The 25,937-nt window shown below is 49.4% G+C and overlaps 9 protein-coding genes across 9 annotated transcripts; 3 read left to right on the forward strand and 6 right to left on the reverse strand.

The window, feature by feature from the left end:
* Positions 1-43: 43 nt before the first annotated feature.
* On the reverse strand, positions 44-3,560 carry N7533_007571 (uncharacterized protein; the record flags this gene model as incomplete). Its single annotated transcript, XM_057104221.1, has 3 exons — positions 44-1,375; positions 1,533-3,470; positions 3,528-3,560. The coding sequence occupies 3 exons, from the start codon at positions 3,558-3,560 to the stop codon at positions 44-46; spliced, it is 3,303 nt and encodes a 1,100-aa protein (XP_056959178.1).
* A 698-nt stretch (positions 3,561-4,258) lies between these two features.
* Positions 4,259-7,060, forward strand: N7533_007572 (DNA ligase (ATP) CDC9; the record flags this gene model as incomplete). The annotated part of the gene is made up of 4 exons (XM_057104222.1): positions 4,259-4,326; positions 4,388-6,167; positions 6,229-6,459; positions 6,515-7,060. The coding sequence occupies 4 exons, from the start codon at positions 4,259-4,261 to the stop codon at positions 7,058-7,060; spliced, it is 2,625 nt and encodes an 874-aa protein (XP_056959179.1).
* Positions 7,061-7,621: 561 nt separating this feature from the next.
* On the forward strand, positions 7,622-10,348 carry dppV (dipeptidyl peptidase DppV; the record flags this gene model as incomplete). Its single annotated transcript, XM_057104223.1, has 8 exons — positions 7,622-7,806; positions 7,883-7,934; positions 8,024-8,262; positions 8,313-9,330; positions 9,386-9,608; positions 9,657-9,889; positions 9,942-10,153; positions 10,207-10,348. The coding sequence occupies 8 exons, from the start codon at positions 7,622-7,624 to the stop codon at positions 10,346-10,348; spliced, it is 2,304 nt and encodes a 767-aa protein (XP_056959180.1).
* Positions 10,349-10,899: 551 nt separating this feature from the next.
* On the forward strand, positions 10,900-11,648 carry N7533_007574 (uncharacterized protein; the record flags this gene model as incomplete). The annotated part of the gene is made up of 2 exons (XM_057104224.1): positions 10,900-11,011; positions 11,077-11,648. The coding sequence occupies 2 exons, from the start codon at positions 10,900-10,902 to the stop codon at positions 11,646-11,648; spliced, it is 684 nt and encodes a 227-aa protein (XP_056959181.1).
* Positions 11,649-12,194: 546 nt separating this feature from the next.
* N7533_007575 (uncharacterized protein) lies at positions 12,195-14,011 on the reverse strand (the record flags this gene model as incomplete). Its single annotated transcript, XM_057104225.1, has 2 exons — positions 12,195-13,611; positions 13,677-14,011. 2 exons carry the CDS (start codon positions 14,009-14,011, stop codon positions 12,195-12,197), a joined length of 1,752 nt encoding a protein of 583 aa, XP_056959182.1.
* Positions 14,012-15,987: 1,976 nt separating this feature from the next.
* Positions 15,988-16,855, reverse strand: N7533_007576 (uncharacterized protein; the record flags this gene model as incomplete). The annotated part of the gene is made up of 2 exons (XM_057104226.1): positions 15,988-16,761; positions 16,823-16,855. 2 exons carry the CDS (start codon positions 16,853-16,855, stop codon positions 15,988-15,990), a joined length of 807 nt encoding a protein of 268 aa, XP_056959183.1.
* A 611-nt stretch (positions 16,856-17,466) lies between these two features.
* Positions 17,467-18,314, reverse strand: N7533_007577 (uncharacterized protein; the record flags this gene model as incomplete). Its single annotated transcript, XM_057104227.1, has 3 exons — positions 17,467-17,717; positions 17,985-18,169; positions 18,235-18,314. The coding sequence occupies 3 exons, from the start codon at positions 18,312-18,314 to the stop codon at positions 17,467-17,469; spliced, it is 516 nt and encodes a 171-aa protein (XP_056959184.1).
* Positions 18,315-18,723: 409 nt separating this feature from the next.
* On the reverse strand, positions 18,724-19,265 carry N7533_007578 (uncharacterized protein; the record flags this gene model as incomplete). Its single annotated transcript, XM_057104228.1, has 2 exons — positions 18,724-19,150; positions 19,225-19,265. The coding sequence occupies 2 exons, from the start codon at positions 19,263-19,265 to the stop codon at positions 18,724-18,726; spliced, it is 468 nt and encodes a 155-aa protein (XP_056959185.1).
* Positions 19,266-22,081: 2,816 nt separating this feature from the next.
* vtc4 (putative vacuolar transporter chaperone (Vtc4)) lies at positions 22,082-24,712 on the reverse strand (the record flags this gene model as incomplete). Its single annotated transcript, XM_057104229.1, has 5 exons — positions 22,082-23,087; positions 23,134-23,593; positions 23,664-24,057; positions 24,138-24,600; positions 24,708-24,712. The coding sequence occupies 5 exons, from the start codon at positions 24,710-24,712 to the stop codon at positions 22,082-22,084; spliced, it is 2,328 nt and encodes a 775-aa protein (XP_056959186.1).
* Positions 24,713-25,937: the final 1,225 nt, after the last annotated feature.

Below are 25,937 nucleotides of genomic sequence, written 5' to 3' on the forward strand. Positions count from 1 at the left end.
TACTCCAAAGGGATATAGCTATTTGATAAATTGCTTTATGCATCTAGAAGACAATTCCTGCAAACTGCATTTTCTCACCACGACAGTCTGCAAGCAAACAAGGCCCAGGGGTTTCTTGTGCAGGGACCCCTCGCGCTCGGTTTAGTTGGTCAACAAATATGAACCAAGTAAGATCAACGTTCCAAGCCTCCATAGCTTGAATCGCATTCTCAACAGACTGGAGAATACTCTGCTTCGCAGGATCTTCCGAGTGGGCACTATCTCTTCTGGATGGGAGGAAATAATAGTCGATTCCAACATAAAGTGCAACCCAAGATCCGAGCATTTCACAGATTCGATCACCCACTTCTGGCTGTAAGCGGACATGGGATATGACAGTGAGGAATAAGGATATCATTGCGCGCCAGAGAGTATGATGAGGGGTGAATGCCCTTGAGCCGGCGGACCCAGGTGCAGTTGAAGAAAGAGCCAGCGATGATGCGATGGCAAGACTGGAGCCAGGTCTTTGAGCAGTCGATAGGGCGTCGACCTTGCCTTTCTGCTGCTGTGTGCGTCGCTCATTCACATGTTCAGAGTCCTGACGCACTTTGGCCCAGACGGTATTGTATAGGCGTTCCCAGCGGGGGAATTCGGTTTCAATACGCGAGCCCATGAAGTCGCCAGCTCCCTTGCACATGGCTTCCATGGCTTGACAAGCTGTGGTTAAGACAAAAGTTTCCTCTTGGAAGGCATGGGTGTCGTGTATTGTCGAGCTATCTTGCCCAGTAGACGGCCGGGCAATGAGTGAACGTGAAGATGAATCGCTTCCCAGCGAAGAAGGGAAAACCACCCTTGATGCTACCGAGGTCCAAAGATCATTAATCAGAGGGAGGAAACTATTTTCGTTTTGCGAGAGGGTTGGAAGAACATCGATGAGGATGGTGAGGAGGGAGCGTCGGAGATAGGGTGATGGAGAAGAAAGATGGGATGGAATGGATTTCACGATATGTAGAAGAAGAGAGTGAGTTTTGCTCAGCGGCTTTTCGGCGTCTTCTGGTTCTTTGGGCGGTGGAAGTGGCTCGTCGGATTCAGCCTTGTTGAGAAGCTCTTCGATAGTCTCGGGCTCAGGCGCTGGCTTGTCGTATGTTTCAGACCATGGCTTCTTTGGATGCGAAATGTTGTCATCAGCTTCCGCATCCTCATTCACAACATTTGAAAGCTTTTCTCTTCGCCTCGCAATATCCGCAACAAGGGTGGCAATTGATAGATGCTGGTGTTGAACCTTGCGAGAGTCAAATGAGTCATCTTTTCGAACGTCATCGATCGTGAGAAGGGCTGGCTTCTTGGATCCTTCTTGAACGATAGCTGCGAGGGTCTTGAACATCATTTCGACCAGCTTCGGATAGCCGTGGTACATATCCAAGATCCCAAATACCGAATCCACCAAATCATCCAGGTAAGGGATGAGTGGCGCACCACACAATTTGACCATCATGAAAAGAACTTGTGGGGGGGTATGGCGATACATCGAAGGTATTCAACTTCAGAGCTACCGAGTTCACCAAATAGTCAACATTCTCGATAATCATAGAGCCTGTATTTGGGTAGTTGCAGGAGATTGTCAGGATATTCAAACATGTCATGGCATGTCTTTGCAAGTTGGGATTATTGGAAGCAAGAAGCTGCAGTGTGGGATAAAGCGCATCTATAAGTTCTGGTCGAAATTCTTCCCCAAGCTGTTGCGCTTGAAGAGCGACTGCTTCTAGCGCAAGTGCAGATGTTCGCCAGTCACCAGAGCCGTCAGCAGGTATGTCGTTGAGGATTGATAAAGCAACAAAGTAGAGTTCCTCAATCATGCCCGCACGATTGGGGCTTGCAAGGGTGTTTTCCAATTGATCATCAGAGATAAAGTCATCAAATGCACTTGCCTGTTGCTTTTGGGCCCGAAGAGAAGTCAGGGCAAGCCAAAACGGGGCAACTATAGTGTTCTCGTCACTAGAATGCAAGCGGTTGACGATAGAACGCGTGATTTCATTGCCTGATTCAGAAAGATTTAACCTTTTCATCAGAGCGCGTAGATCTTTCAGGGTTGCTTGTTGACTACGATGCTCTAAGAGCACCGGTGGGAATGTCATAGATTTAGCGTCCGAGCCGAGTATCTCTGAGTTCATATTTCCGACATTGGCCGATGTCAAAGGCTGGAAAGCCGTAGTGTCTTGTTTAACCGCAGCGCTCACGCTGTCACAAAGACCAGTAGCCAGACTCGCCGTCAGCAGGTCCGATTGTGATTGAACCTGGGACAAGATCTGGAAGACAGTCGATATTTGTCTGATGCCCCATTGTTTGGCCGACTCGTCATTGCTTTGCATGATGCGGGGAAAGGACGTAAGCCAAGTATGCAGCGACTCCTTTAGAGTCTCCAAGACAACTTCGTATGATGTCGCCAGATGGAAGACCGTATTATATGCATGATTGGATCCTTCCTCCTCCTTGTCAGCCAGAACCACAGCCGTCTCAGTCATAATTTGGAGACAGTCTTTCAATGTTTCAGGGCAATCTTCAATGATCATGACGCAAAGATCCAGCATTGCTGTTTGAACCTCTAACCGCTGGTGGCGCCTTATCTGAATAATATTTGCCAATGCCAACTTGATCTGGGTCGTCGTTGCTTTCAGCCAAGAGTTATCCAAGACAAGGCCATCGTTTTTGGTGAGAGAAGGACGAGGCTCCTCTACACTGGTAACACGATCGTTGAGCACAGACTTTAGTAGATAGTTGAGGATCTGGATGGAAACCTCCAATAGTTTATAAGATCGTCTGGCTTGTGTTGTCGGCCTCACAACCTTCGCCAAAGCTGAGACAGTGCGTGGCATAATACTCGCAAGAACCACTCGATCTGTGATACGTGCATAGAGGGCTTTCAAAGCCTTTGCAGCAGCGAGACAGACATCGTCCGATCGTTCATCAACTAATCCCTCCAGCAACATGTAGACCGTTTGATCGACAACGGTGGCCGTTCCGATTTCATGGAAGATGGTTTTTTCGGCGACGGGCCCATCCAGGACATCGAAAATGGATCGCATGCAATCAAACCCGGCAATGGCGAGCTCTTCGGATGCCCGTGCTTTGGGCAGATCCTGTTTTCCTTCGATTTTGTTTGGAGACCCGGCCACGACTAGCGTCAAGAGTATAATCAATTGCTTTCCCAAAGCCGGCGATAATTGTTGGCGATATCCGCTGTCAATGAGGATTTGAAGGGAGTGAACTGCGATTTCGAGACATCTTGCGGGGAGGCGTTGTGTTTGATTGAAGATGTGGGTGAGTGGGAAGAAGGCGTATTCAGCGAGCTTCTCGTCGAGTACATTCTTCCCCGCAAGCACGTTCAAAACATCGTGGAGTGGCTGCACAGCTCGAATAACATCCTGAGCCGACGCTTGATTACCTCGAAAGCTGAGTCCGACGGAGCTTAGCTCCACGCATGGTGGGCGAAGCTTGAATGGGTGTTAGTCTGAAAGAATGTCTCGCCCGCATTATTCGGCCTAGCATACCTGTTTGAAGGCTTCCTGCCGTTGGGTTTCCATTGTAAGAAAATTTCAATTTGCGGCAAGAAGAGAAGACGCGAGGTCATCCATATAGTGCGAGCCAGATTATAGAAGCAGCCAAAAAGAGAGCAGTATAATCATCTTGGGATGTCCAAATAGCTGCAACGGCGTGATGATAAACCGACGGCGGCGGGCGTTCTCCAGCTCGAAAACATACACCGCCTTAGTTTCTGCCAGGGAAATGAGAAAGCGGTAACACCTTCTCACTGAGCGCCTTCCCGATTTGGGTAGATAGCTGAATCATGTGACCCGCGCGTCACGTCACGTCGCGTCCAGTCCAGAAAGCGGAAGGTGTAGTCACTCGCAGCGGCAGCCTGGGAAAGTGCGACTGCTGCCTCTTTGTGCCTGCCGAGTATATTAAGTTTTGGCTTTCACTAATTCTGGCAAGGACATCACACTCAAAATTCTCTCGTCTATTTAGTTGGCCTCTCCTCCCCTTCCCTCACCCTCGCCGATCCCCACTCAAGTTGAGTTGTTTGCCTATGCGCGCCTTGCAGATCGCATCCGCGCCGTCATTACTTTCGCGCCTCCGGTTCGGTACCCGCATTTCAAGCGCAAGATTAGTCCTGACCACGGCCAAAACGACCTCTCCCCAAAGATACCCCTACACAACGTTCAATTCAAGTGCACACTTGCACATTACACAGGCGTCCCCGTTACGCCCACTACACAACATCATGTCTGACGACAAAGGCAGGAAGCAAGCTACTCTGGGGTATGTGCCAGACTCTCAATTGACCATCGGGTGCGTCAATGGAATCGCATTCGTCCATCAGGATGGAAGCTAATGATTCTTGTTTTAACAGGCGGTTTTTCGGTGGCAATGCCAATGGCCAGCAAGCCCCAAAGAAGCAGACAACTCTAGCGTTCGGCGGCAAGCGACAAAGAGCCAGCAGCGGCGCCGATGCGGAACCCAAAGAGCAAGACGCAATGACCACCCAATCCGAGAACAAAGAGACTACCGATGCCAATGACACCGAGTCAAGCAAGAATCTGAAACGGGAAAAGACCGACGAGGCCGACGACAGTGATGGCTCCGATGTGCAGCCCATTTCAAAACGGAGACGCAGAGCTGTGAAGAGTGAATCACTAACTCCCAAGAAGACCGTAACTTCGCCGAAGAAATCTAAATCGCCCTCTCCCAAGAAGTCCTCTCCCAAAAAATCACCAGCGAAATCCCCTTCTCCACGGACGGCTGTGAAGGAAGCCAACGATGCAGAAGAGGATGATGATATAGAGATAGTTAGCGAAGACGAAGAGGAGGCAAAGCCAAGCGCTAAGAAGAAGACCATGGAAAAAGTCCAAGCGACTCTGAAGGCCACTGAGAAGGATCCCTATCCAGACTGGAAAGCCGGTGATCCAGTCCCTTATGCTGCGATGTGTACTACTTTTTCCCTGGTTGAGATGACTTCAAAACGTTTGGTGATAATGGCCCATTGCTCTCTTTTCCTCCAACAAGTCATGCGCCTGACCCCCAATGACCTCCTCCCTACTGTTCAACTTATGATCAACAAGCTTGCGGCAGACTATGCCGGCATCGAATTGGGAATTGGTGAGTCATTGATCATGAAGGCTATTGGTGAAACTACCGGTCGCAGTCTTGCCGTCATCAAAACTGATCAACATGAGATTGGTGACCTCGGATTGGTTGCTGCCAAAAGCCGCGGCAATCAGCCAACCATGTTCAAGCCCAAGCCTTTGACTGTTCGTGGAGTACACGAAGGCCTTCTTGGCATTGCCAAGGTACAGGGACATGGCTCCCAGGACAAGAAGATTTCGGGCATCAAGAAGCTTCTATCTGCGGCTGACTCCGCAACTGCTGGCAAGGGCGGAAAGGGTATCGATATCACCAAGGACAAGGGTGGTCCAAGTGAGGCCAAGTTTATTGTCCGCTTTTTGGAAGGGAAATTGAGACTGGGTCTTGCCGAGAAGACCGTTCTTGTGGCTCTGGCGCAGGCTATTGTGACTCACGAGGCCGCTGTCAACGGCGAGAAACCCCCTTCGCCCGAAAAGATGGCAGAAGGCGAGGCTGTCCTCAAACAAGTGTACAGCCAAATGCCCACCTACGAGGAAATTATTCCAGCAATGATCAAAGTCGGCATTTTCAACCTCCCCGAAGTCTGCAAGCTGTCACCGGGTATTCCCCTTAAGCCCATGTTGGCCAACCCAACTAAATCCATTACGGAAGTGCTCGACCGCTTCGAAGGGAAAGAGTTTACCTGCGAATACAAATATGATGGAGAACGTGCCCAGATTCATTTCGTTGCCCCTGATTCTATTCGCAAATATCCGGCAGCTACAGCAACTCTACAAAAGGACAGCAAAGGTCTTAGCGCCATCTTTTCCCGCAATTCGGAAAATTTGTCCAAGAAGTATCCCGATGTGCTCGCGAGACTTGATGGCTGGATTAAGGAAGGCGTCGAAAGCTTTGTTCTTGACTGTGAGACAGTTGCTTGGGATACAATCAACAAAAAGGTTCTGCCATTCCAGCAGCTCATGACTCGGAAGCGCAAGGACGTCAAGGAGGAAGATATCAAGGTCAAGGTCTGCGTGTTTGCATTTGATCTACTGTTTTTCAACGGGGAGGTAAGTTTGGTAGACAACTTTGAAGAAGCAATCCGTTTTCATTTGCTAACTCAGCTTTCAGCCCGTTGTTAAGAAGAGTCTCCGGGAGCGCCGTCAATTACTGCACGAGTGCTTCCAGCCGGTGGAGGGCGAGTTCCAGTTCGCACAATTTGGCAACACCAACGTTCTCGACGAAATCCAGACCATGCTAGAAGACAGTGTCAAAGCTTCTTGCGAAGGATTGATGGTAAAGATGTTGGATACTGAGCAGAGTGGTTACGAGCCAAGTAAGCGAAGTCGCAACTGGCTCAAGGTACGGGATTCCGTTTCGACATATTCCACGACTTATGCTTACTGACAATTCGCAGGTCAAGAAGGATTATTTGGCCGGCGTGGGCGATTCCCTTGATCTGGTAGTCCTCGGTGCATACTACGGCCGTGGCAAGCGTACATCTGTGTATGGCGCTTTCCTTCTGGCTGCATACAACCCTAATAACGACACCTATGAGACAATTTGCAATATCGGAACGGGCTTTTCCGAGGCAGTGCTCGAGGAGATGCACAAGGCGCTCACTCCCCTGATCATCGATCGACCTAAGCCCTTCTATGCACACTCTAGCGTTCCCAAGGACCAACCGGATGTCTGGTTTGAGCCCCGGCTAGTTTGGGAAGTCAAGACGGCCGATCTGACGCTTAGCCCGCGGTATAAGGCGGCTGCCGATGAGTTCGAAGGCACCACGGGTGGCGGAAAGGGTGTCTCACTTCGATTCCCTCGCTACATCAAATCACGCGATGATAAGACTCCGGATCAGGCTACGACCACTCGTGCAGTCGCGGAGATGTATCGCAAACAGGAAGCTGTGGCCAAGGAGTCGGCGGGTAAGCGTGGCGTAGATGATGACTTTGAGTACTAAATGATTGAATCATGACCATGGTCATGGCGCATTGTGGAGATTTGGTCTGGGTATTTGTTGGATAATTTCTGTGTAATTTAGTTATTACGTTCTTAGCATCACATCATTTGCGGCTAACCTGCATCATTGAGTTGAGATTGGTACTTGATGCCATACCAGCGGGACAGCATTAGGTATCCCAATTCTATCAACGTTTCTTCCCCCACAACACCATTGCCTTGTTCCCTATAAGTCCAAATCCTTTTTATAGTACTCTAAATACTATACTCATTGAAATGATTGTATCCTTTATCTACCTATACCCATTATCTATAAGCAACTCACTGAAATCTCCGGCTATCAGCGGCCCGCTTAGCACATCTTGGCGCTGCAACCCAAGGCGACGGCAGCGTATGAGGCCATTTCTTTGTTTGCAGCTTACTCTTTTAGCGGCCTCCTAGTGCCCCCATTTTCCCCTCAACTCGACCTGCATTATGGCTACCCACTGCATCTCCTCCCTGTTTATCACTCTTGGCATACAGGAATGTAACATTTCCCCCCTTGAGGAAGCTGCGATTGCTCATGGCCCCGCTATGGACGGCCTGGATTAGCTGCAATACAAATACTCCTCCCCGCAGCTCTGTTCAGGCACTGATCTGTATCATTGTCTACGGTGAACTGTGTGTGTATCTCTTTGACACCATGCGGACTTTCCAATGGCTGGCTCTTGGCTCGGTGGTGGGTTCCGCCGTTGCCCTTACGCCTGAGTATGTTCCGAGTCCTTACTTATCGCCATTACCATTTGCTTGAGACTATTTATGACATGGGCTAATTCTAGTATAGAAAGTTGATTACTGCTCCCCGGCGTGACAATGCCGTTCCAAATCCCTCGGGCGTGAGTCTTCTCTTCAAGTTCCATCTGTCGATGCGTATATTATCTGCCGGCATTTCTCGTACAATGGATACGTGCTGACTGCTCCACAGAAAGTCGCATTGTTCTCCACTGCACAGTACTCTTTCGATACCCACTCCTCCTCGGCGTGGTGGAGTTTAATTGATCTGAAGAGTGGCAAGGTCTCTCAGCTCACGAATGACAGCAATGTCTCTGAATTGACCTGGTTGGGGCCGACTGACTCTAGTTTGCTCTATATCAATGGGACGAATGCCGATGTTCCCGGCGGCGTGGAGCTGTGGATAGCTGATTCGTCTGACTTCGCCAACTCGTAAGCATCTTCTCGGTACGAAAACTGATTCTAACTAACATACATTACAGTCGATACAAGGCTGCTTCTCTGCCTGCCTCTTTCTCCGGGCTGAAGACTGCCGTAACCGAGTCTGGCGATGTCAACTTCCTTGTCTATGGCCAGTCTTATGGCAATGGTACAGCATACAACGAGGAGCTGGCTGTCACCCCTCTCAGCTCTGCCCGCATCTACGACAGCATCTACGTCCGGCATTGGGACAGCTGGCTGAGTACCAACTTCAACGCTGTCTTCTCAGGAACCCTCAAGAAAAAGGGCGCAAAGTCAGGTTCCCACTATACCCTCGACGGTGCGCTGAAGAATCTCGTCGCTGGCACTAAGAATCTCGAGTCGCCATATCCCCCCTTCGGTGATTCGGGCGACTACGATATCTCACCAAACGGGCAATGGGTGGCGTTCAAGAGCAAGGCCCCTGAGCTGCCTCGCGCAAATCACACGGCCTCGTACATCTATCTTGTTCCCCACGATGGTTCAAAGAAGGCTGCGGCAATCAATGGCCCTGATAGCCCGGGCACGCCGAAGGGCGTCAAGGGCGATTCGAGTGCTCCTGCCTTTTCTCCCGATAGCAAGAAGCTTGCGTATTTTCAGATGACGGATATCTCATATGAATCAGACCGACGCACCCTCTATGTTTATACCCTTGGTTCGAAAAAGACGATTGCGACTCTGGCTAAGGATTGGGATCGCTCTCCTGATGCTGTGAAGTGGAATGCTAAGGGCGACCGCCTCATCTTGGGCACCGAGGATCATGGCCGCGAGAAGCTCTTCACTCTCCCCGCCGATGCAGGTGATGACTATAAGCCTAAGAACTTCACTGGTACCGGTTCCGTCAAGGGGTTCTATAACCTGCCCGGTGGAAAGGTCCTTGTCACTGGAACTGCTATCTGGACAAGCTGGACGGTGTATACTGCTAGCCCAGAGAAGGGTGTTATTGATACTCTCTTCTCCGCAAATGAAGTCGACCCTGGTCTGAAGGGTCTTAGCCCCAATGATTTCGGCGAGTTTACATACAAAGGAAACTGGACTGACGTGAGTATTTTTCTTGGCCATTCCTGGAGCAACGCGCATGCTAATTCAAGTCCAGATTCACTCTTGGATCATTTATCCAACCGGCTTTGACAAATCCAAGACTTACCCGCTGCTCTTCTATATTCACGGTGGACCCCAGAGTTCGTGGCTTGATTCCTGGAGCAGCCGATGGAATTACAAGGTCTGGGCGGATCAGGGCTATGTGGTTGTTGCCCCAAACCCAACCGGCAGCTCTGGATACGGTGATAAGTTGACCGATGCAATCCAGAACAACTGGGGTATGTCACCAGTCTCGCTTTGAACTATCAGGTCTAACATTCTTTCAGGAAGCTACCCCTATGACGATCTCGTCAAGGGCTGGGAATATGTGCGTGATAACTTTGATTTCGTTGATACGAAGAATGGTGTTGCTGCTGGAGCCAGCTACGGTGGGTTCATGGTCAACTGGATTCAGGGTAACCCGTTGGGTCGGGAGTTCAAGGCACTCGTCAGCCACGACGGCACCTTCGTGGCAGATTCCAAGGTCGGCACTGAAGAGCTATGGTTTATTGAACATGATGTAGGTTTTCTATCTTGATTTCCCTTTTCAATTTTGCTAACAGTCTGCACAGTTCAACGGCACATTCTGGGCTAATCGGGACAACTACCGTCGTTGGGATCCATCCGCCCCAGAGCACATCCTGCAATTCGATACCCCGATGCTGCTTGTCCACAGTTCCAAGGACTACCGTCTTCCAGTCTCGGATGGTCTCGCTCTTTTCAACATTCTTCAAGAACGGGGTGTTCCGAGCCGTTTGTTGAACTTCCCGGATGAGAACCACTGGTCAGTTTCCCCTTGATATGTATAGCATGGACCCCCCACTAATATTCTGGCAGGGTTCTCAAGCAGGAAAACAGCCTGGTGTGGCACCAACAGGTACTTGGCTGGATCAACCATTATTCTGGCGTTGGGGCGAAGAATCCTGATGCTGTCAGTCTGGATGACACGACGGTGCCGGTTGTAGATTTCAACCCGTGAATGCGGCCTTAGACAATTGATCGGCTATTTGTAGTCAAATAGAGATATCTTGATCCTGACATATCTTTTTTCTTCCACTCTTTGTTCTTGCTCGTATTGTAAGTTGCAAGTGGCTTCCAGGTGAAATATTAGTGCTGTCCTAGACAGAGCGTTTCAAGCTAGTCAATCCGCGATCTATGTACGTGATCTGCGACATCAACGTCAAAGAGTGGAAGAGTGAAACTTTACTGCAATAAAAATTCTTTCTCTCCATTAAAACAACTCTATGTTGTCGCCTCCACAGACTCTCCCAATAATTAATGCTATAGGACGGGAAGTCCCATTTTCATGGGCGTTTGCCATTGCTCCATAAGAAGGCAGCCTCCTTCCTTCCTTCCTCTCTCCTCCTCCATCCTACATCCTCCATCCTTCATTCGCTTCACTTTACTTCGCTCACTATCTATCTATCACCTTTCAACTACAACTTCAAATACACCTAACCACTCATAGCACTCATTCATTCAATGCCACAGTCGAATTTTCACCATCCACTTCTCAATCTCACTCCCACCATGTCGAGTTCGACTTCGACCAGCTCAAAGGGCAGCACCACCCCAGCTGCAAGTGCAAAATCTCCTGCTGAAGCACAGAAGCACAGCACCCCCGCTACGTCAGATATGTCTGGTACGCTCAAACCCACCGTATTCCCACCTCCACCATCCCCAGCCAACTGACCCACCAATCCACAGACGCAGACGAGGATATGGACTCGGACTCAGAAATGGACTATCCAGGCGGCATCTACAACGAGACTGATGATGAGGACGACGGCTACAACCACCCCGTCATAAACGACACCATTCGAGCGATCACCGCGTTTCTGAAAACCGACGTGCGGAAGTATCCTGGCGTCGACCTGAAGATCAAGCCCCTCCGCGCCGTCCCCTACGGCTACACCGACAGCGAGCAATTCGACATCTGGCATACGGGAATAGAGGTGCTTCTCCAGTTTTACCAGGTTTGGCCGGTTGTCAGCTATGAGGTGGTGCGACTCCCTGCCAAGGGGAAGACTTGTCATCATATCCGGGAAGCCTACCCCGACCTGCCCAAGTGGCGTGTGCATGAGGGGCGCATGCTCAGCGTCGCGACTGCTTTGATATTCGCGAATCTCGATGATGAGGTCCGGGCTAATCGGAGTGTGCGGCGTGTGATAAGCAATATCATGGGCCGGGAACCTGAAATGTTGATGTATACTCTGATAGATGAGTTTGGCCCTAATATGGACGATGATGAATCTAGTGTCAAGCCCGTCTTCGAGTGAGAGCGTTGAACTGGGTTTATCTGCTGTGACTCGCGAAATCTTTCTTTTCCTTTCCTTTCTTCTGGGAGTCATGCTGAGTTGCTTACGGGGTGCGAGGATTTCTTGTATTGACATCATGTCTTCTCTGGGATTTTGGCATTTAATAGGCGTATCATGAGGTTAAGTTGCGGATGGGAGTTGTGAGGTGTTTCTCGCGATTGTGCATCTCTATCCAATAATGTCATCTTAAGCAAGTTATTCATTCATTGTTCAATGGTATTAACATAACGTTATCGACATAGCTACTTAGCAAACCCTTGTATGAGACGCCTTTCATCGACAATGAAATCCACTTTAATATCCCAAACTACCTACTTGCCCATAACTTCCATTCTTCGATATCGAGAAATGAACTGTGTTCGGTCTGGCCGGAGGAATCAAGGAAACCTCTAGAGCCGAAGAATCGGCAGCCTCTTGCCCTAGCCATTTCTTTTTTCTCTGTTTACTCCGGATCTATAACTAAAGTGTTAGATCCCAAAAGAGCCCATGAATAAAATATAAGAGCACCTACCCCGAAATCTTGTTCTTCTCCTCCAGCTCCCGTAGAGCACTAAAGGCATTCATGCTCGGTTTCTCACCGGTGATCCTTTCTTGATCGTTGTGGAAAGACATGTTGGGGAACAGATTTCTCACGTTGTCAGCATGAATGGAAACCTCGCGTAAGACTTTCTTAGACTGCAAGATCTTCCGCTTATCAAACTGCCTCTCTGCTTCAATGATAGCCAGTTTTAAACCCAGTCGGCCGATCTCTTGACGATCCTGACTTTTCTCTTCGAGGAGGCTGGAATTCTCCCGTTGGAGCGCGTCAATTTTGACCTGCTGCCTTGCTTCGACCATCTTTGTCCGCAGGAAAGATCCTGTTCTGAGATCCGATACCTTGTCACAGAATTCCTTCAGGAGCTCCTTCTTGCGGATATTTGCCTCGAGGCTCTCATTGCTTGGGGCCTGGAGATACTTGTCCGGAGTAGTCTGCGTATTGCCCTTCGACAGATTCACGACCAAGCTGTCGAGAGTTTGTGCACTCAATGGGGGCTCAATAAGGGTATTGTCTTCCGATAGATTCACGGTCAAGCTATCTGGGCTTTGAGAGCTCGATGGGGTCTCAATGGACGTGCTGCTTGAAGGACTCTGGGGACGGATGAGGCGAGATTTGTAGTTTTCGTACCTCAACTCCTTAAGGGCCTTGAGAAATGGCGGGGTCTGATCACCGCGGACGGTAGCAACTAGTTTGGTGGGAGTCTTGATTTGGGGGGCTGTTGTATTTGAATTGGTGGTCATGGCGGGGGCGGCAACTAGACTGCTTGCGACAACTTCTTCCCATGATAGAGTTGAAGAGGGACTTTCTGCAGGGGTGGATTTGGTTGAGCCATCTGTGATAATTCCTGTGGTAAATGGACTGTCCGCAAAGTTTGTCAAGCTTGGCTTGGCTTCAACTTTCTCGCCGGGTGCGCCGAAAGAGCTTGCTGAGCGGGTCAATTCGGTTAGTTCGAATTTCACAGCGCGTGGGTGAAGAGGCTTGACTGGGATAGCCGTGTCGGTTGGATCAAGCGTAGTCTTGGAATTGTGAAAGACTTCCTTCTCTGGCTCCGGATCTTCGGCCTTGATACCAGATTGATCCTCTTCTTCGAGCTCGTCGAGTGGGCGTTTCTTGGGAACGATATTAGCTTGTGTATATTTGTAGAAATCTACATCTCTCACCTGGGCACTTACCACGCGCACCATTCCTCCTAGTCTGAGGCGTCTTTTCACTTTGGGAGGGCTCTCATCGTAACTCTTCGGCTCTTCATTTGCAGTAACACCGGACTGACTATGTTCATGATCAATGGGGATGTTCGTGATGTGAGTTCCTGGGTTGGGCGTGTTCAGAGGCAGAAAGCTGCGGCCAACGTTCGATAGATCTCCCGGGAGAATGTAAAACGGACTTCTGTGATTTTTTTTTCGATTATGATCAGCTGTATGTAACAAGGGGAAGCTTCGGGGGACATTTACTCGATCTGCGAGCCTTGACGGTGATTTCTGGAAGCAGTCCGCGCATTCTCGAAGAGGATGAGGTTGGGATTAGTGAAAGATGTATCACTTGGTGCACGGCTACCGTTAGTGGGAACCCTTTTGGCTCCCCCGGACTGTCTACAAGATTTTGGAGTAAAGTCATGGCTTGGGCTGTCTCGCGAGAGATCGGGGGCCGAGTTTGTCGATTCCATAGCGGGCTGCGGCATTCCCTTGGCCTTTGGAGGTAGGTGGATGGGTGGACCGAGGTAATCGAATAAAAGCTGGTCGAGTTCGTCACTCGAATCAACTTCAGAGAGTGGCACTTCGAATCGCATGCTGATTGATAGTAGATTGGAGAATGGGGGGTGAAAGAAGGAGATGAGAGATGAGGTTGGAGGAAGTTGAAGTAGACGGGGTACCCTTCAAATGGGCAGACAAACAACAAAACCGAGAGCCGCTGAACTTTAAATCATTCTTTCTCAAATGGGTTCGAAGGTTTTCAGATTCAATTTAGATAAATGAACCTTGGAAGTTGCCTGGTTTCATCGGTACCTAGGTACGGCGCTCTATAGCGGCAACCTGCTCAATAGTATTAACCGCATTCAAACTGATATTTCGGGGCCTAGACTGTCATAGCTATTAGGCGCTATATTTAAGTCATCAATTAGGCTCTTTGAAGGCTGATTGTACTACTAGACTGTATCATTGTCTATTTTTTACCGGCCCTGGGGCTCTATAGCTGAAGGCGGCCACTGGGATGGCCTATCTACGTCAGTAGTGCTGAGATTTTTCAGTGTCATCTACAGTATTATTCAAATTGAAGCTGTGCGTTGTACTTGCATTTCTCCGTGGGTAGTTTGGAGTAGATATGTAAATCCAGAAGAGAGTAAAGTCACAAACCGGTGGAATTTCCATGAAGCACCCGCCAAATATCAAATCATCAGCACCAATAAATCATCGAATTAAGTCCTCTTTCGCCCTAGATCACCCCCAATACATAACGATGGCTGCAGGTGGCATGCCGGCCAAGTTAATCTGGACCGGTGGGAGTGGGTTGGGAGTCTAAATCAGGCTTTGCGGATGAGGCATGGCCGGGTTCTGGTCGAAGGCAACGAAAGAGTTTCCCATGGTTCCGACAGCTGCGTATTAGTTCGCAGTAGAGTTGGATGTGTCGGCATAAGGTATTCCAGAGATGAAGTCATCCTGGAAATTGATCAATACCCCCGCCGAACAATCCAACATCACACCATCCATATGGAAAATGTATGAGCCAGCATAAAAAGGAATATCGACGCATTTCGGGCAACTCCATTCATTCAATAACTCAACGGGAATATTCCCAACTGGCAAAGAGTTTATCCCCGAGATCCTTTCCGTTGCAATCTTCTTCTGGTCAGATTTCGAATAGATCATTGCTTTTGCTGTCGTTCGCGCGTGAGCTTGTCCAACAACATATGCATCATGCTCGGCGAGTCTGTCATACTTCGTGACACTTTCTTTGTTCAATAAGGCACGTCTGCTCGACCAATCCCTCCATCATCTGCTCATATTCCGGGTTTAATTGGTTGATACTGTAAACAGACAGCGCTAGCGCGGTCTTCGAAGCGAATGTAAACACAAGAAACACATACCGTAAGGAGACCGAAGCAAAAAGGTTTTGATGTTAGTAGCCTCTTTAAATAGTGATTCTGGTAAAAGCAATTTGGGAGTGAAGGGGACTTAGGCGAAAGATGCGATGCTTTGGTACGCGGAACAAACTTTAAGTAAACAGCAACCGCAAGGCCACTGCCTGGGCAAGCGCCACCTGCAACACTGAGAAATTACACATCGAATACCAGGTTGAGCTTTATATCATATAATAATGTTTCTTGGCTTCCTCGGAAGCACTAAGAAATTATCCATATCGGAGCAAATCCAAGTATGGTAGGGTGATTATTAATGTCCTTGAAAACTAATTTCCGACCTTATTTCGCCAGACTGACGAGCGAGAAATTTTATAAGTTTGATAAATTACATAGGCATATGTGAGCATCAGCCGAGTATAATAAATTGCCTGAGCGTAAACAGGAAACGAAAGAAGTATCATGCAGTAACTATCTTCCCATCCCTTTTATACCATCCGGTCAAGCGGTCAACAAAGTCTCGGCACACTCAGAGACTCGGGATACAACCATCCACATTCTTATGGAGTCAAAAGGTCAGAATTTATATATCGAAAGCGCCTCAGTCACAGTGCCTGTGCATAACAGAGTAAAGGCTCACCTTGGCTCTACTTGGAAGTCCTCCAAGTTCTGGAGAAGCGAAAACAGGATCATAAGCGGGATGAACCATGACAGAATTCAGCGTAGATATTCCATTCCAGTGCATCCATATATTTATCTTCGTATTCCTTCGCTGGAATCTCAATTGACCGGTTCTCCAGCTCGAGAAGGTCAATTCGGGTGGCTTTGCTCGAGTTGATCTCCTTGGTATTTTCAACTCGAATGTTTTCTCGCTCCATCTTGAGTGTGGCATTTTCGGCGAGAAGAATTTCCTTTTCTTTCTCGATGGTGGCATTCTTTGTCCGCAAATTCTCCCTCTCGCGTTCCAGTTCTGTGCTCCTCTCCTGCAAAGCCAGCCAATTGAGTGAGAGGTCAGTGACCTTTGTAGACAATCTGCTCTGCTCCTTTTCCAGTTCGGCGATCTGGATTCTCAGTCCTTCCACTTCTTGCTTGTGTTGAGTGTTTGACTGAGCCACCGCGGCCGTGAGCAATGCGGATTTCTGTTCGAGGACTGTTTTCCCTTGCCGACAGCGTTCGAGGTCTCCTTGGGTAATCGCTAGACTTGCCGTAAGTCTTGCGTTCTTCGCCGCTTCCTCGTTGATAGTCTGCTTGCGTTTCGATAAAACAGATTCGAGATGCTTCTTTTCTCGCACCAGGTGGTCATGTCTACCGTCGTCTTCGTAGTAATATCCTTCGTGGTAATCGTCTTCATAGTAATCGTCTTCGTAGTAAGAGTTCAGCTCCCATTCGAGATTGGCGATTCGGTTATTCTGGTTGACGACCGTCCGCTGAAGTCTTTGGAACCTGTGTTTTTCTCTTATTAGCTCGGTGACGTTGGTGGGAACTTCGCACTGGGGTCGTCATTTACTGAGGGTCATTGGTCACGTTCAGAAGGGCGTTCTGTCTCACAAGTGCCATGGTGAGGTTTGAATGAAAGGTAAACAAGCAATTGCGCTGGTGAACAGATTGAAGTAAACGTAGAGTTGGGGTGAGAGATCGTCGAGTTGAAAAACAAAAGCAGACTGAGGTTGGAGGGAGAAGAAGTGAGGGTGGGAAGGGAAGGGAAGGTAAGGAATGGGAAGTGCGGGAGTGAAGGAAGGAAGAAAGGAAGGAACGATCCTTTGCGGCGGCTTTATAGCAGCAACACTCAGTTACAGTACTCGCACTAGTCAAAGAAGTACTTGGAGTATTACCTCAGATGTCCATGCGGTTCTCAAATATTTCCTGGTGTATATCCGAGTACACTTCCTGGTGGCTTCTATGGTTCTGGGTATCAAATTTGCTTTACAGTAGGTACAATCGGGCCCTGGTTGACTAGGACTAGTATCGAGCCGGTTGCTGCTATAAAACCTCCCAGAGCGGATACCTGCTGTAGGAATATGATTTACTTCGAGGAGATATAAGAATAGAGTCATACATTGCACCACATTCACCTAGCCTCCGCATGTCATCAAGTCGGTGGTCAACAAAGCCCTAGCGTCACAAGATGTACGAGACACAGTCATGCATGTCCTGGGTGAGTCAAAGAATCAGAGCCTCTGCATCGCAGTCGCCGCCGCGCCAGCTAGCATGGCCGGAGGAAGACTTGAGCTCGTCAAAGCATCGGCTTTTCCGGTAGGGTTGAACGAATCTTCGACAAAATCAGGTATCGGCAAGTCGAATTCGCTGTCAGGAAGCCGCTCGACTTTGATATTGTTCCACGTGTTCTCCAGGTCCAAAAGGTCAGTCGGAATGTTTTCGAACTTGAGAACAGGGCTGGCGATCTCGACTCGACGTGTGTCTTGCTCAGACTTCAGTTCAACAATCTGGGCTCGAAGCTCTCATTGTTGCTTGTGAGATTTGCCACCTCGTCCTTGAGTTCAATTTCCCGCCGATATGATTTATCCAGAGCAGATTGGTGACGAAGGGTTTCTGCCTTCATTTTTTTCTCCGTGTCGCTTTTCAAGGGTGTCTCGCGCCTCTTGGGGACTCTTAGCTTTGGTAGCACGCTCGAGCATAACTCCCTCTCGCATTTTGGCCAACTCGGAATTCAAACTAGCATTCTCACAGCCCAGCTCTACGACTCTGTCGTAATTCCGGGTGTTCTCCTTTCTTTCGTTTTCACGAATCTTGCGCTCGATGCTCAGGTTTCCTGCAAGTTCTTGGGTTTTCTTCCGCTCGGCGTTCAGTTTTCCTTCAAGTGTCTTGATTTTCTGCACCCATTCGTTGAGGTTTTGCTGCAAGTTGTTTGCCCTGTGGTATTTCTCCTGTTAGAATCGTCAAGTGGGTGGGAATTCAGACTGGCTTTTGTCTCTTACTGAGAGGGGGCTTTGCCGCCGAAGCCACTGCTTTTGGAGCCAGAGCCGGTGCTGCTCTTAGCGTTCTTGGGAGATGCCATAGCGAGGCTGGATGGTGTACACGAACGGCGGAGAATCAATAAAGTGAGCACAGAATGTATCCGATGAAATCAGTTGAGGAAATGAAATGACTGATTTGAACATGAGAGGAGGGGTGATTACGGGAAAGGAAGTACAGAAGGGAGAGGCGCCGCTATGGAAGGCACCCATCTTCACCAATAATAGTATTAGTATTACTAGCACTGCTAGGAGGAGGAGAAGGAAGAGATGGGGAGCCTTGGAAGTTAGGCTATCTATGGAGAAACTTGAGAGACAGCACACGGTTTACCAATCACTTCATGCAGAAGAATACATCTCAGAAGGCCCCAAAACAACTTGAACCCGACTTGTAACTATACATAACCAACTTCCTATACACCCGCAAGCCCCGAGAACAACAAACGTCCAGCATCACTTCGTAGCAGCATCCACTTTTTTCTTCACCTCCAGCAACTGCTCTTCCATTAACCCACAGAATTTCTCAAGTCCCTTGAAAACCGGCGTGACTGCTGCAGCCGATATCATGTCCTCCTGGGGCTGCGACTTTTCCTTCAATGCAGCGAGCTCAGCGCGAAGTGTATCTCGTTCATCCTTCAAGTCGGCATTCTCTTCATAGACAATGGCATAGGAATCTCTCAGTTGGCGCTCCGTCTCGATTATGATTCCGTGGGGTGTGGATGTGAGTTTCATCTGCATTGTCGATATGAATAGCACGCGGAGGATCCATTCGGTCTCGAAGTCAAGCCTTGAGAGGCTGAGCCCTTGTTTGGTCAGGGTCTCTGCGAACGTTTGGGCTGCTTTGAGCCAGTTATCGCATCCGACGGCGAGTTTGGTGGTTCTAGGAGGTTTTTGGTTAGTTTTTGGTTCATGCGAAATGCACAGTCAGGCTCAGTGTCGGGTTAATTTGCTCACAGAGTCATATATGCGTCTGAAAGGTCAACTGCGGTCGCCATGGTGGTTTTTGTGGAAGGCAGGATGTTGGAATTGTAGCAGTGTAGCAGCGAAGATGATTTAACGAAGAGAGCTGCAGAGGTCTAGGTAGGCATGGATGAGCCCTGGAGTGGAAACGGCGACACCACTGTGGGAGAAAGAAGGGCCATCTCAAGCGTGCGGTAGTCCGTCCCTTGGTAAAGACAAGTATCTACTAGTGCCAACTAAATATAAATACTTCCTGGCCCCGATTATAGACATTCTAAGGCTATTGAACAAGAAAATACTAGAAATCTCTGTCCAACTCTATATAAGGAACTAGTATTTTAGTGAAGCTCCCACTAATGGAGTGCCGTAGTACGCCCAGATGCTCATGTTGTCTGCCTGGTCTCGGCTCTCCTCTCCTCTCTCCTTCTTCTTCTCCCTCAGGGTTCTCCTCTCCTCTCTCTTTCTTTCTCACGCTTTCCTCGTATAACTCTGCATACTCTACCTTTCTTTCGCTTTTTCCCACCATTGCTTATATGTCCGAACCATTCATCCGCAAACATGGCAGACTTGACCGATAAGGATTCAACCTTCGAGGCAACACCCTTTTAAAATCGGTGTCAAGCGTGCCAACTCCTTTGAAGAATTCTTCTGGTAGGACCTCAGATATCGCTCATGGAACCATCAATATTACACTGACTTTGATACAGGAAAAAAGCTCCTTTCCAATTTACAGCGGAAGCGAAAGGCCGAAAGCTCCATCAAGGCAAGACTTACTGTAGTCAGCGCTGAAGCATCCCGAATTGACACTGGAGCAAGTTTGTATTGCGAAGTGAGCAAGAAGAGTTTTGAGCTGTCTCGCGCAAAGGTATCTCAAACCCCCAGGTCAAAGGAAAATCGGGAACTAAAAATACCCAGCACGTAACCCGGGCGAATACCGGCCGGAAGGATGACAACGACTTTGACTCTGAGTCGCACGAGATATCCGAGCTTGTCGAAGCTAGATCTCGCCTTGAAGGGTTTCGAGTGGACCTGCAGGATTTCCTTGCTGAATGCAGTGATATCTATGGCACACTGCCTGGTTCATACCAGTAGAAGCACTGGGTCGATGGCAACTATGAAGTGCCGTAGGCATACATGGCTTTAACATGATTGAAATCATAGTCGGTTGTGTTGAACAACCAGAATATGGATTGAACTATTCCATAAGACCTCGCAGGAATTAAAAACGAATGAAAAAGCAAACACCCCTCCCCCCCCTCCTTTTGGTCCACCCGATATGAATCTGAAAGAAAACCATCCCTTGGAACCCTCCCCCAAAACGATCTTTAGATCCAGCAACGATAATCATGCCTCCTTCTGGGCATTGTCGAGCCACGCATCCTCCTGTGACTCCCATAAAAAATTGTTAGCACTTGAACGGCCGCAAATGAAATAAATGGTATCGCAAAAGGATTCGGAGGGATCATACCATCACGATCTGTGTCTCCTGTTGCATCTTGGAAGCATCATAGGCGAGGTAATTCAAGTCCGAGTAAATAGAGTCTCGCTTTTTCTCAAGGTCTTCTCGCTTCTCTCAAGGGCGGCTTCCTCTTGTCGAGTTTGAGTGATCTTGTCTTGAATACTTCTCAAGCATGAAGAGACCTCCGCAGCGGAGGGACCATGCACTACTAGATATCCTAATTCTATGTGGTCTATGACCATGTCAGGTGTTTGAGTCTCCTCATATTGGGGGATTTCCATCGCAGCGAGCCTCTGTGAGAAAAGCCTGTCAGTCCCCACTGGTAGGCTTTTGCGCATTTCTTTGATTTGGTTCTATATGATTTTAATTATCAGGTTCTGCGTCTCTTTCAATTTGGTTTTGGAACATATACTGACTCGAAACAGGATCCCAGCTCTTGAATTCCTTCCACTGCCTGGCCCTTTGGGCCATACTGATACTGGGAGACTGGAGTCTCTGAGGCGAACCAGTTGATTTCACTGGTAGCTGGGGTTTCCATCTTTGTGTCGAGATAATCAGATCAAACGGAAAAGATCGAGTAATGATGGCGGTGAGGTTGAGAAGTGAAAGAGAGAAGTGGAAGCTTGAAGTTAAGACGAGTGAAGTTTAGGTCAGAGAGTACCGAGAAGGAAAGTGTGCTCAAGAGTTGAAGAGATGAATAGAGGTGAAGAGGTGAATATTGGAAAAGGTACGACAGACTTCGCAGACTACTAGTAGGAGCAGACAGTTGTGGAAATTCTTCCCAGGTGAATATTGCTCAGATGCCAGGGGAGAGCGGTCCCGGGGGACCGTGGACAAGGACAGCTCTGGAGCCAGACGGCCAAACCTTCGCCGGGATCTCAGCTTAAATCTTTAACATCATACTAGTAACCTTAGAAACTTGAAGGGACTCGGAGGGACTCACTAATAGCACTGGAGTGCCGTGGCCCTTATGTCATCCTGCTCACACTCCGGAACCTCGGAGTCGAAACCTTGAAATACAAAAGTTCAACCTTCAACCCTCGGAAGTTTCGATAGTGTTGCATAGTATCCTACTACTACTACTACTACTACTACTACTACTACTACTACTACTACTAATCCCAAGAACCCATAGATAGAGACACCAATATATATTCAACTATACAGCCAACTCCTCTAAAACGCCTATACAAAAGACGTGGCTAACAAGATCGAGATCAAGATCCAACAGGTGCGAAACCATAACGGCAAAGGATGAATTCAAGCTAGATAGGCAACTTTCAAATTCAACCCCCGTGGGCGGCATGTGATCATCGAGAGAGAAAACGGAAAGCATCATCGAGAAAAGAGAAAGAGAAACCACACGCTTCATGCATGAACACTGGCACAATCTTACAATTCATCACCATGCTTCATAGTTCCGTTCCCATTACCGGGAAGAGGAAGAGGACCGCCAACTACGGGTTCCTTCGAAATAAATCCGCCCTTGTGAATGCGCATACCGAAGTTGATCAGTACGACAGCGACGAGACCAACGGAGATAATGGTCGGTCCCCACTTCTCGTAATACACGCGCTTGACGTCGCGGCGTTTCCGGATCTTGTCCACGCGCCAGATATACAGGAAGAGACTGTAGATCAGAGCGCCAGCGGCCAGGATGGTAAATGCCCACGAGGAAGCCAGGGCGACGTAGTCGGCGCCAAAGTTGAGGAGCGTCGCGGCGATACCGCCGAGGATGATGGAGAATTCGAGCCAGGAGAGGAATGTGCGCTCGGCGGCGAAGTAGACCTTTGGCTCGACGCGGACGGGGACGAAGATTCGCTTGCCGGGGGGTGCTTGGAAGCGTTTGAGGGTCCGTTGAGTACCCTGGAGGACAGCGATGCCGCGCTGTTCGGGTGGGGGCAATGGGGTGGCGCGGGGTCGGGGGATGATGGCAAGTAGGCCCTGGGTGAGGAGACGGCCGGTCTTCTGGAGGTAGTATTTTGACAGCTGTTTGGCGTAGTATGTGCCGCCGACGCGTCGGGCTTCTTCGAGCTCGTCAGAGTAGACGGATTCGTCGTCTGAGTCGTAGAGCGGGTAGTCCTCGTCGCCGGGGAGAGGCTGTGCAGCGATACGTTCTTCGATGTCAAGCTCGTTGCCGTTTGTCTCTGTGAAGAGGCGGCTATCATCGCCAATGTGATGGGCGAACCCGTTCTCCGGACCTTGGGCGGATTGTGGTGAATCTTCGTCGTCTGAGTCGTCCTCGTCATTGGCGGACAGTGATGTGCTGGCCAGCGGCCGTTGGATACCGTAGTGTCGAGTGACGGGCTTGCGAATGTCGACATCCATTTGCGGGTACCAGAAGGGAAGCAGGTTGATGCGGGTAGGGAAAAGGGTGGCAGTTCCGTGAATGAACTTGCTGAACTTCGGCACTGCTTCAACCAAGTGACTCGCGGTCAACTCACGAATCCATTGAGGGGGGTTCCTGGCCAGCCTGGGTCTGCAGCTTCACCTCCAGCACAGCGTAAGGGAAGCGATCGATATCCTCCGGGGGCAGTTGTGAGAATGGGAAGTCCACACCGATATCCATGCGGCGCCAGTTGGTGCCGGCCCGCCGGCGACCATCCAGGTTGTCCTCTCGAATCATGGTGAGCTCCGTATCAAGAGAAATACGGACACGGGCATCTCCCGGAAGTTGGAAGGCCGTTCGGTGGTAGAAAGTGCGAGTGACAGGAACCAGACGGCGGGTGATGACTCGGTATTGGATCTCCCGGGCCAGCTGCTCGAGATCGGCGATCTCCTCTGGGCTCTTCTTGCCTTCCTTGCGCATCTTGTCGAATGCCTGTTCCACGGTCATACGGCCCTCCAAGAACGCATTTACATTCTTCTCCTTCAGGGAGAAACGGGCCTTGACAGATTTTTCTCCTGTCCAGTCCTCGCGATGGGTCTTGCGCTCCAGGAAGATCTGGTCGCTCTCCATTTCCTCCGTACCAACGGAGACGGATGGCCTCGGCACCCTCGGTCTTCTTAAGGCGACCTTGGTACAGCTCCCATGTATCGGTGTTGTCATAATAAATGGACGAAATCGCAGTATCCTTCTCCTCGAACTCCTTGTTGGCATTGAAGACCAGGACCGGCAGGTGCTTCAGGACGACCAGCTTCAGCTCGGTGATGTTATCCGGGTGAACCCAGTATTTGGTTGTTTGACGAACAAAGTTCTGCTGGCTTCCACCAGCGGACGAATCGCCTTTGACTGGGTTACCTTTGGTACGGACAAGGTCATACAGCTTGGAGAGATTGATAACGAAGGCATCGTAGTTGTCCTTGAAGAACGGCTTGGCATTGAGACGAGCAGCAAAGACCGGCTTAAGGTACCATTGCGTTTGTTTCTATTTCTCGGCGGTTAGCTTATCGTTGATAGGTTTTCGGAGCTCCATTGTAAGTCCTCCGAGTGAACATTGTAACATACATCGTGCTTCTTAATAATCTTCTGGAATCCGGTGTAGTTCAGCTGTGTGAATTTGGCGAGATCGTGGACGTCGGCAATGATATCACTGAGAATCTCCTCCAGCTGCAAGAAGTCCTCGTCGTCGGGCGGGGGCATGCGAACGCTCTCCCGGCGATTACCAGCACCAGTGGAGCGCTCGAGGCGAGACACGACATCGCTGACTTCAAGTTCGCTGGCCTGAATGCGCTGGACGATCTCCTCACTCTTGCGCTTCTGGAATGTAAAGACCTTCTCCAATTCGCTCTCGAGCAAAGTGACGAAGGCCTTCTCGTCATCTTCGGTCCATTCGCGGCGAGGGGGGTTTGGGGTTTTCGGGGTGGGTGGAGTGATGTAATCAGTCTTGAGGCTCTTCTTCAGCTCGTCGTAGGCGATGTAGAAGGGGTGATAGTCCTGGATCATGGACGAGCGGAGGTGTTCGCCGAACCTGAAGGCATTGGGGAAAGGGCGTCAGTACTATGCGGGGAAGCATTCCTCGCAACGAGGGGAATCGATCGAGAGGGCGAAAGCTCAAGCAGGAATGCAGGAACTCACCTCATGTTGGGCGGTTGAATTTAGACCGGGACAAGCAGAAAAGGTCAATTGCTCATGTCGGAGGAAAGAGGCGAAAAAAAGAGCAGGATGCAGAGCGAGGCTTGGGATGCTTTATCGCGCGCCCGAGAACGGCTAGGCTGGTGGCGGGTCCGATCCGGGTCCAGTGCAACAACGGATACCGTGGAAGAGTGGAACTGTCGAAGGGATTGAACGTATGGTAAGGGGGATGTCCGTAGAGTTTACCGGTAAAGCGTAGAAAGTTGAGGGAGATATGGAGCTCTTTCGAGTTTCATTGTGCAACCAGAAGGAGGCTTGCAGCGAGTGGCAGGGAATAGCAGGAACTAGCAGTGTGCATCTGTCGAGGGGGGGATTGTGATTGGTTCTGGCCCAACTGTAAATGTGGATCCTGGTAAGCTACATGCTGACTCATCTATCCCCCACTGACGTTGATTGCCAGTCACAACGGCACGTGCTACGCTTGTTCTCAACGGTGGAGTCCGTCTAGATTTAGTCGATTTAGTGACCATATTAGCCTGTTGGCGATAGTGGATGGGAGTGTTACTGTGTGTATACTTTCGTGTACTCGTGGTATTCTGTGACCCCGCTCACAAGGTTTGTGTAACCAGCATGTGATGACCCAATCCAGCCCTCCTTACTCCCGTTGATATTGCTTCTTTTCAGTATCCCAGACTGCCAGTGGTATTTTATCATTTATATCACTTGTATGTTAGGTGTAGTATGTAATAGGTTTACAGTATCTATGCTAATTCAAGATGCTATGCACAGTGGATAACCAGTATCTACTCCGTACTCCGTACAGCCTACACTCAATCCAACTGCTACATCCGGGAAAGCTTGAATGTCGGCTCGCCACCCTACCACTCCCGAGCCGTCTCGCTAGCCCTAGTGCGAATTCCGAAATGCATCTCGAAACATATGCCGGCCGGGGAGGAGACCCTAACGGAAAGAAATGAGAAATTATTGGCGTGATAACTGTATCGGATTATTCAATGTTTTTACATTATGCAGCCAAATAACGAGTGGCGTCGTCGATCCTTCCCACTGCGGAAGGACCTCACGCGACCACCGCATAGCTCAGGATGTACTCTTTAGAAACATGCAGCGACATCCCCAATAAACGCCGAATTACTTGCAAGAAAACCGGGTTGGTTCGGAACAATTCCGAACACTGAGAGAGGACAAGCAGGAAAGGAAATAGAAAAATAGAAC

This window comes from Penicillium manginii (genome assembly GCF_028828005.1).
Source record: "Penicillium manginii strain IBT 31320 chromosome Unknown utg000005l:1.0-5665137.0:1.0-5668048.0, whole genome shotgun sequence".
In the NCBI taxonomy this organism is placed as follows: Eukaryota; Fungi; Ascomycota; class Eurotiomycetes; order Eurotiales; family Aspergillaceae; genus Penicillium; species Penicillium manginii.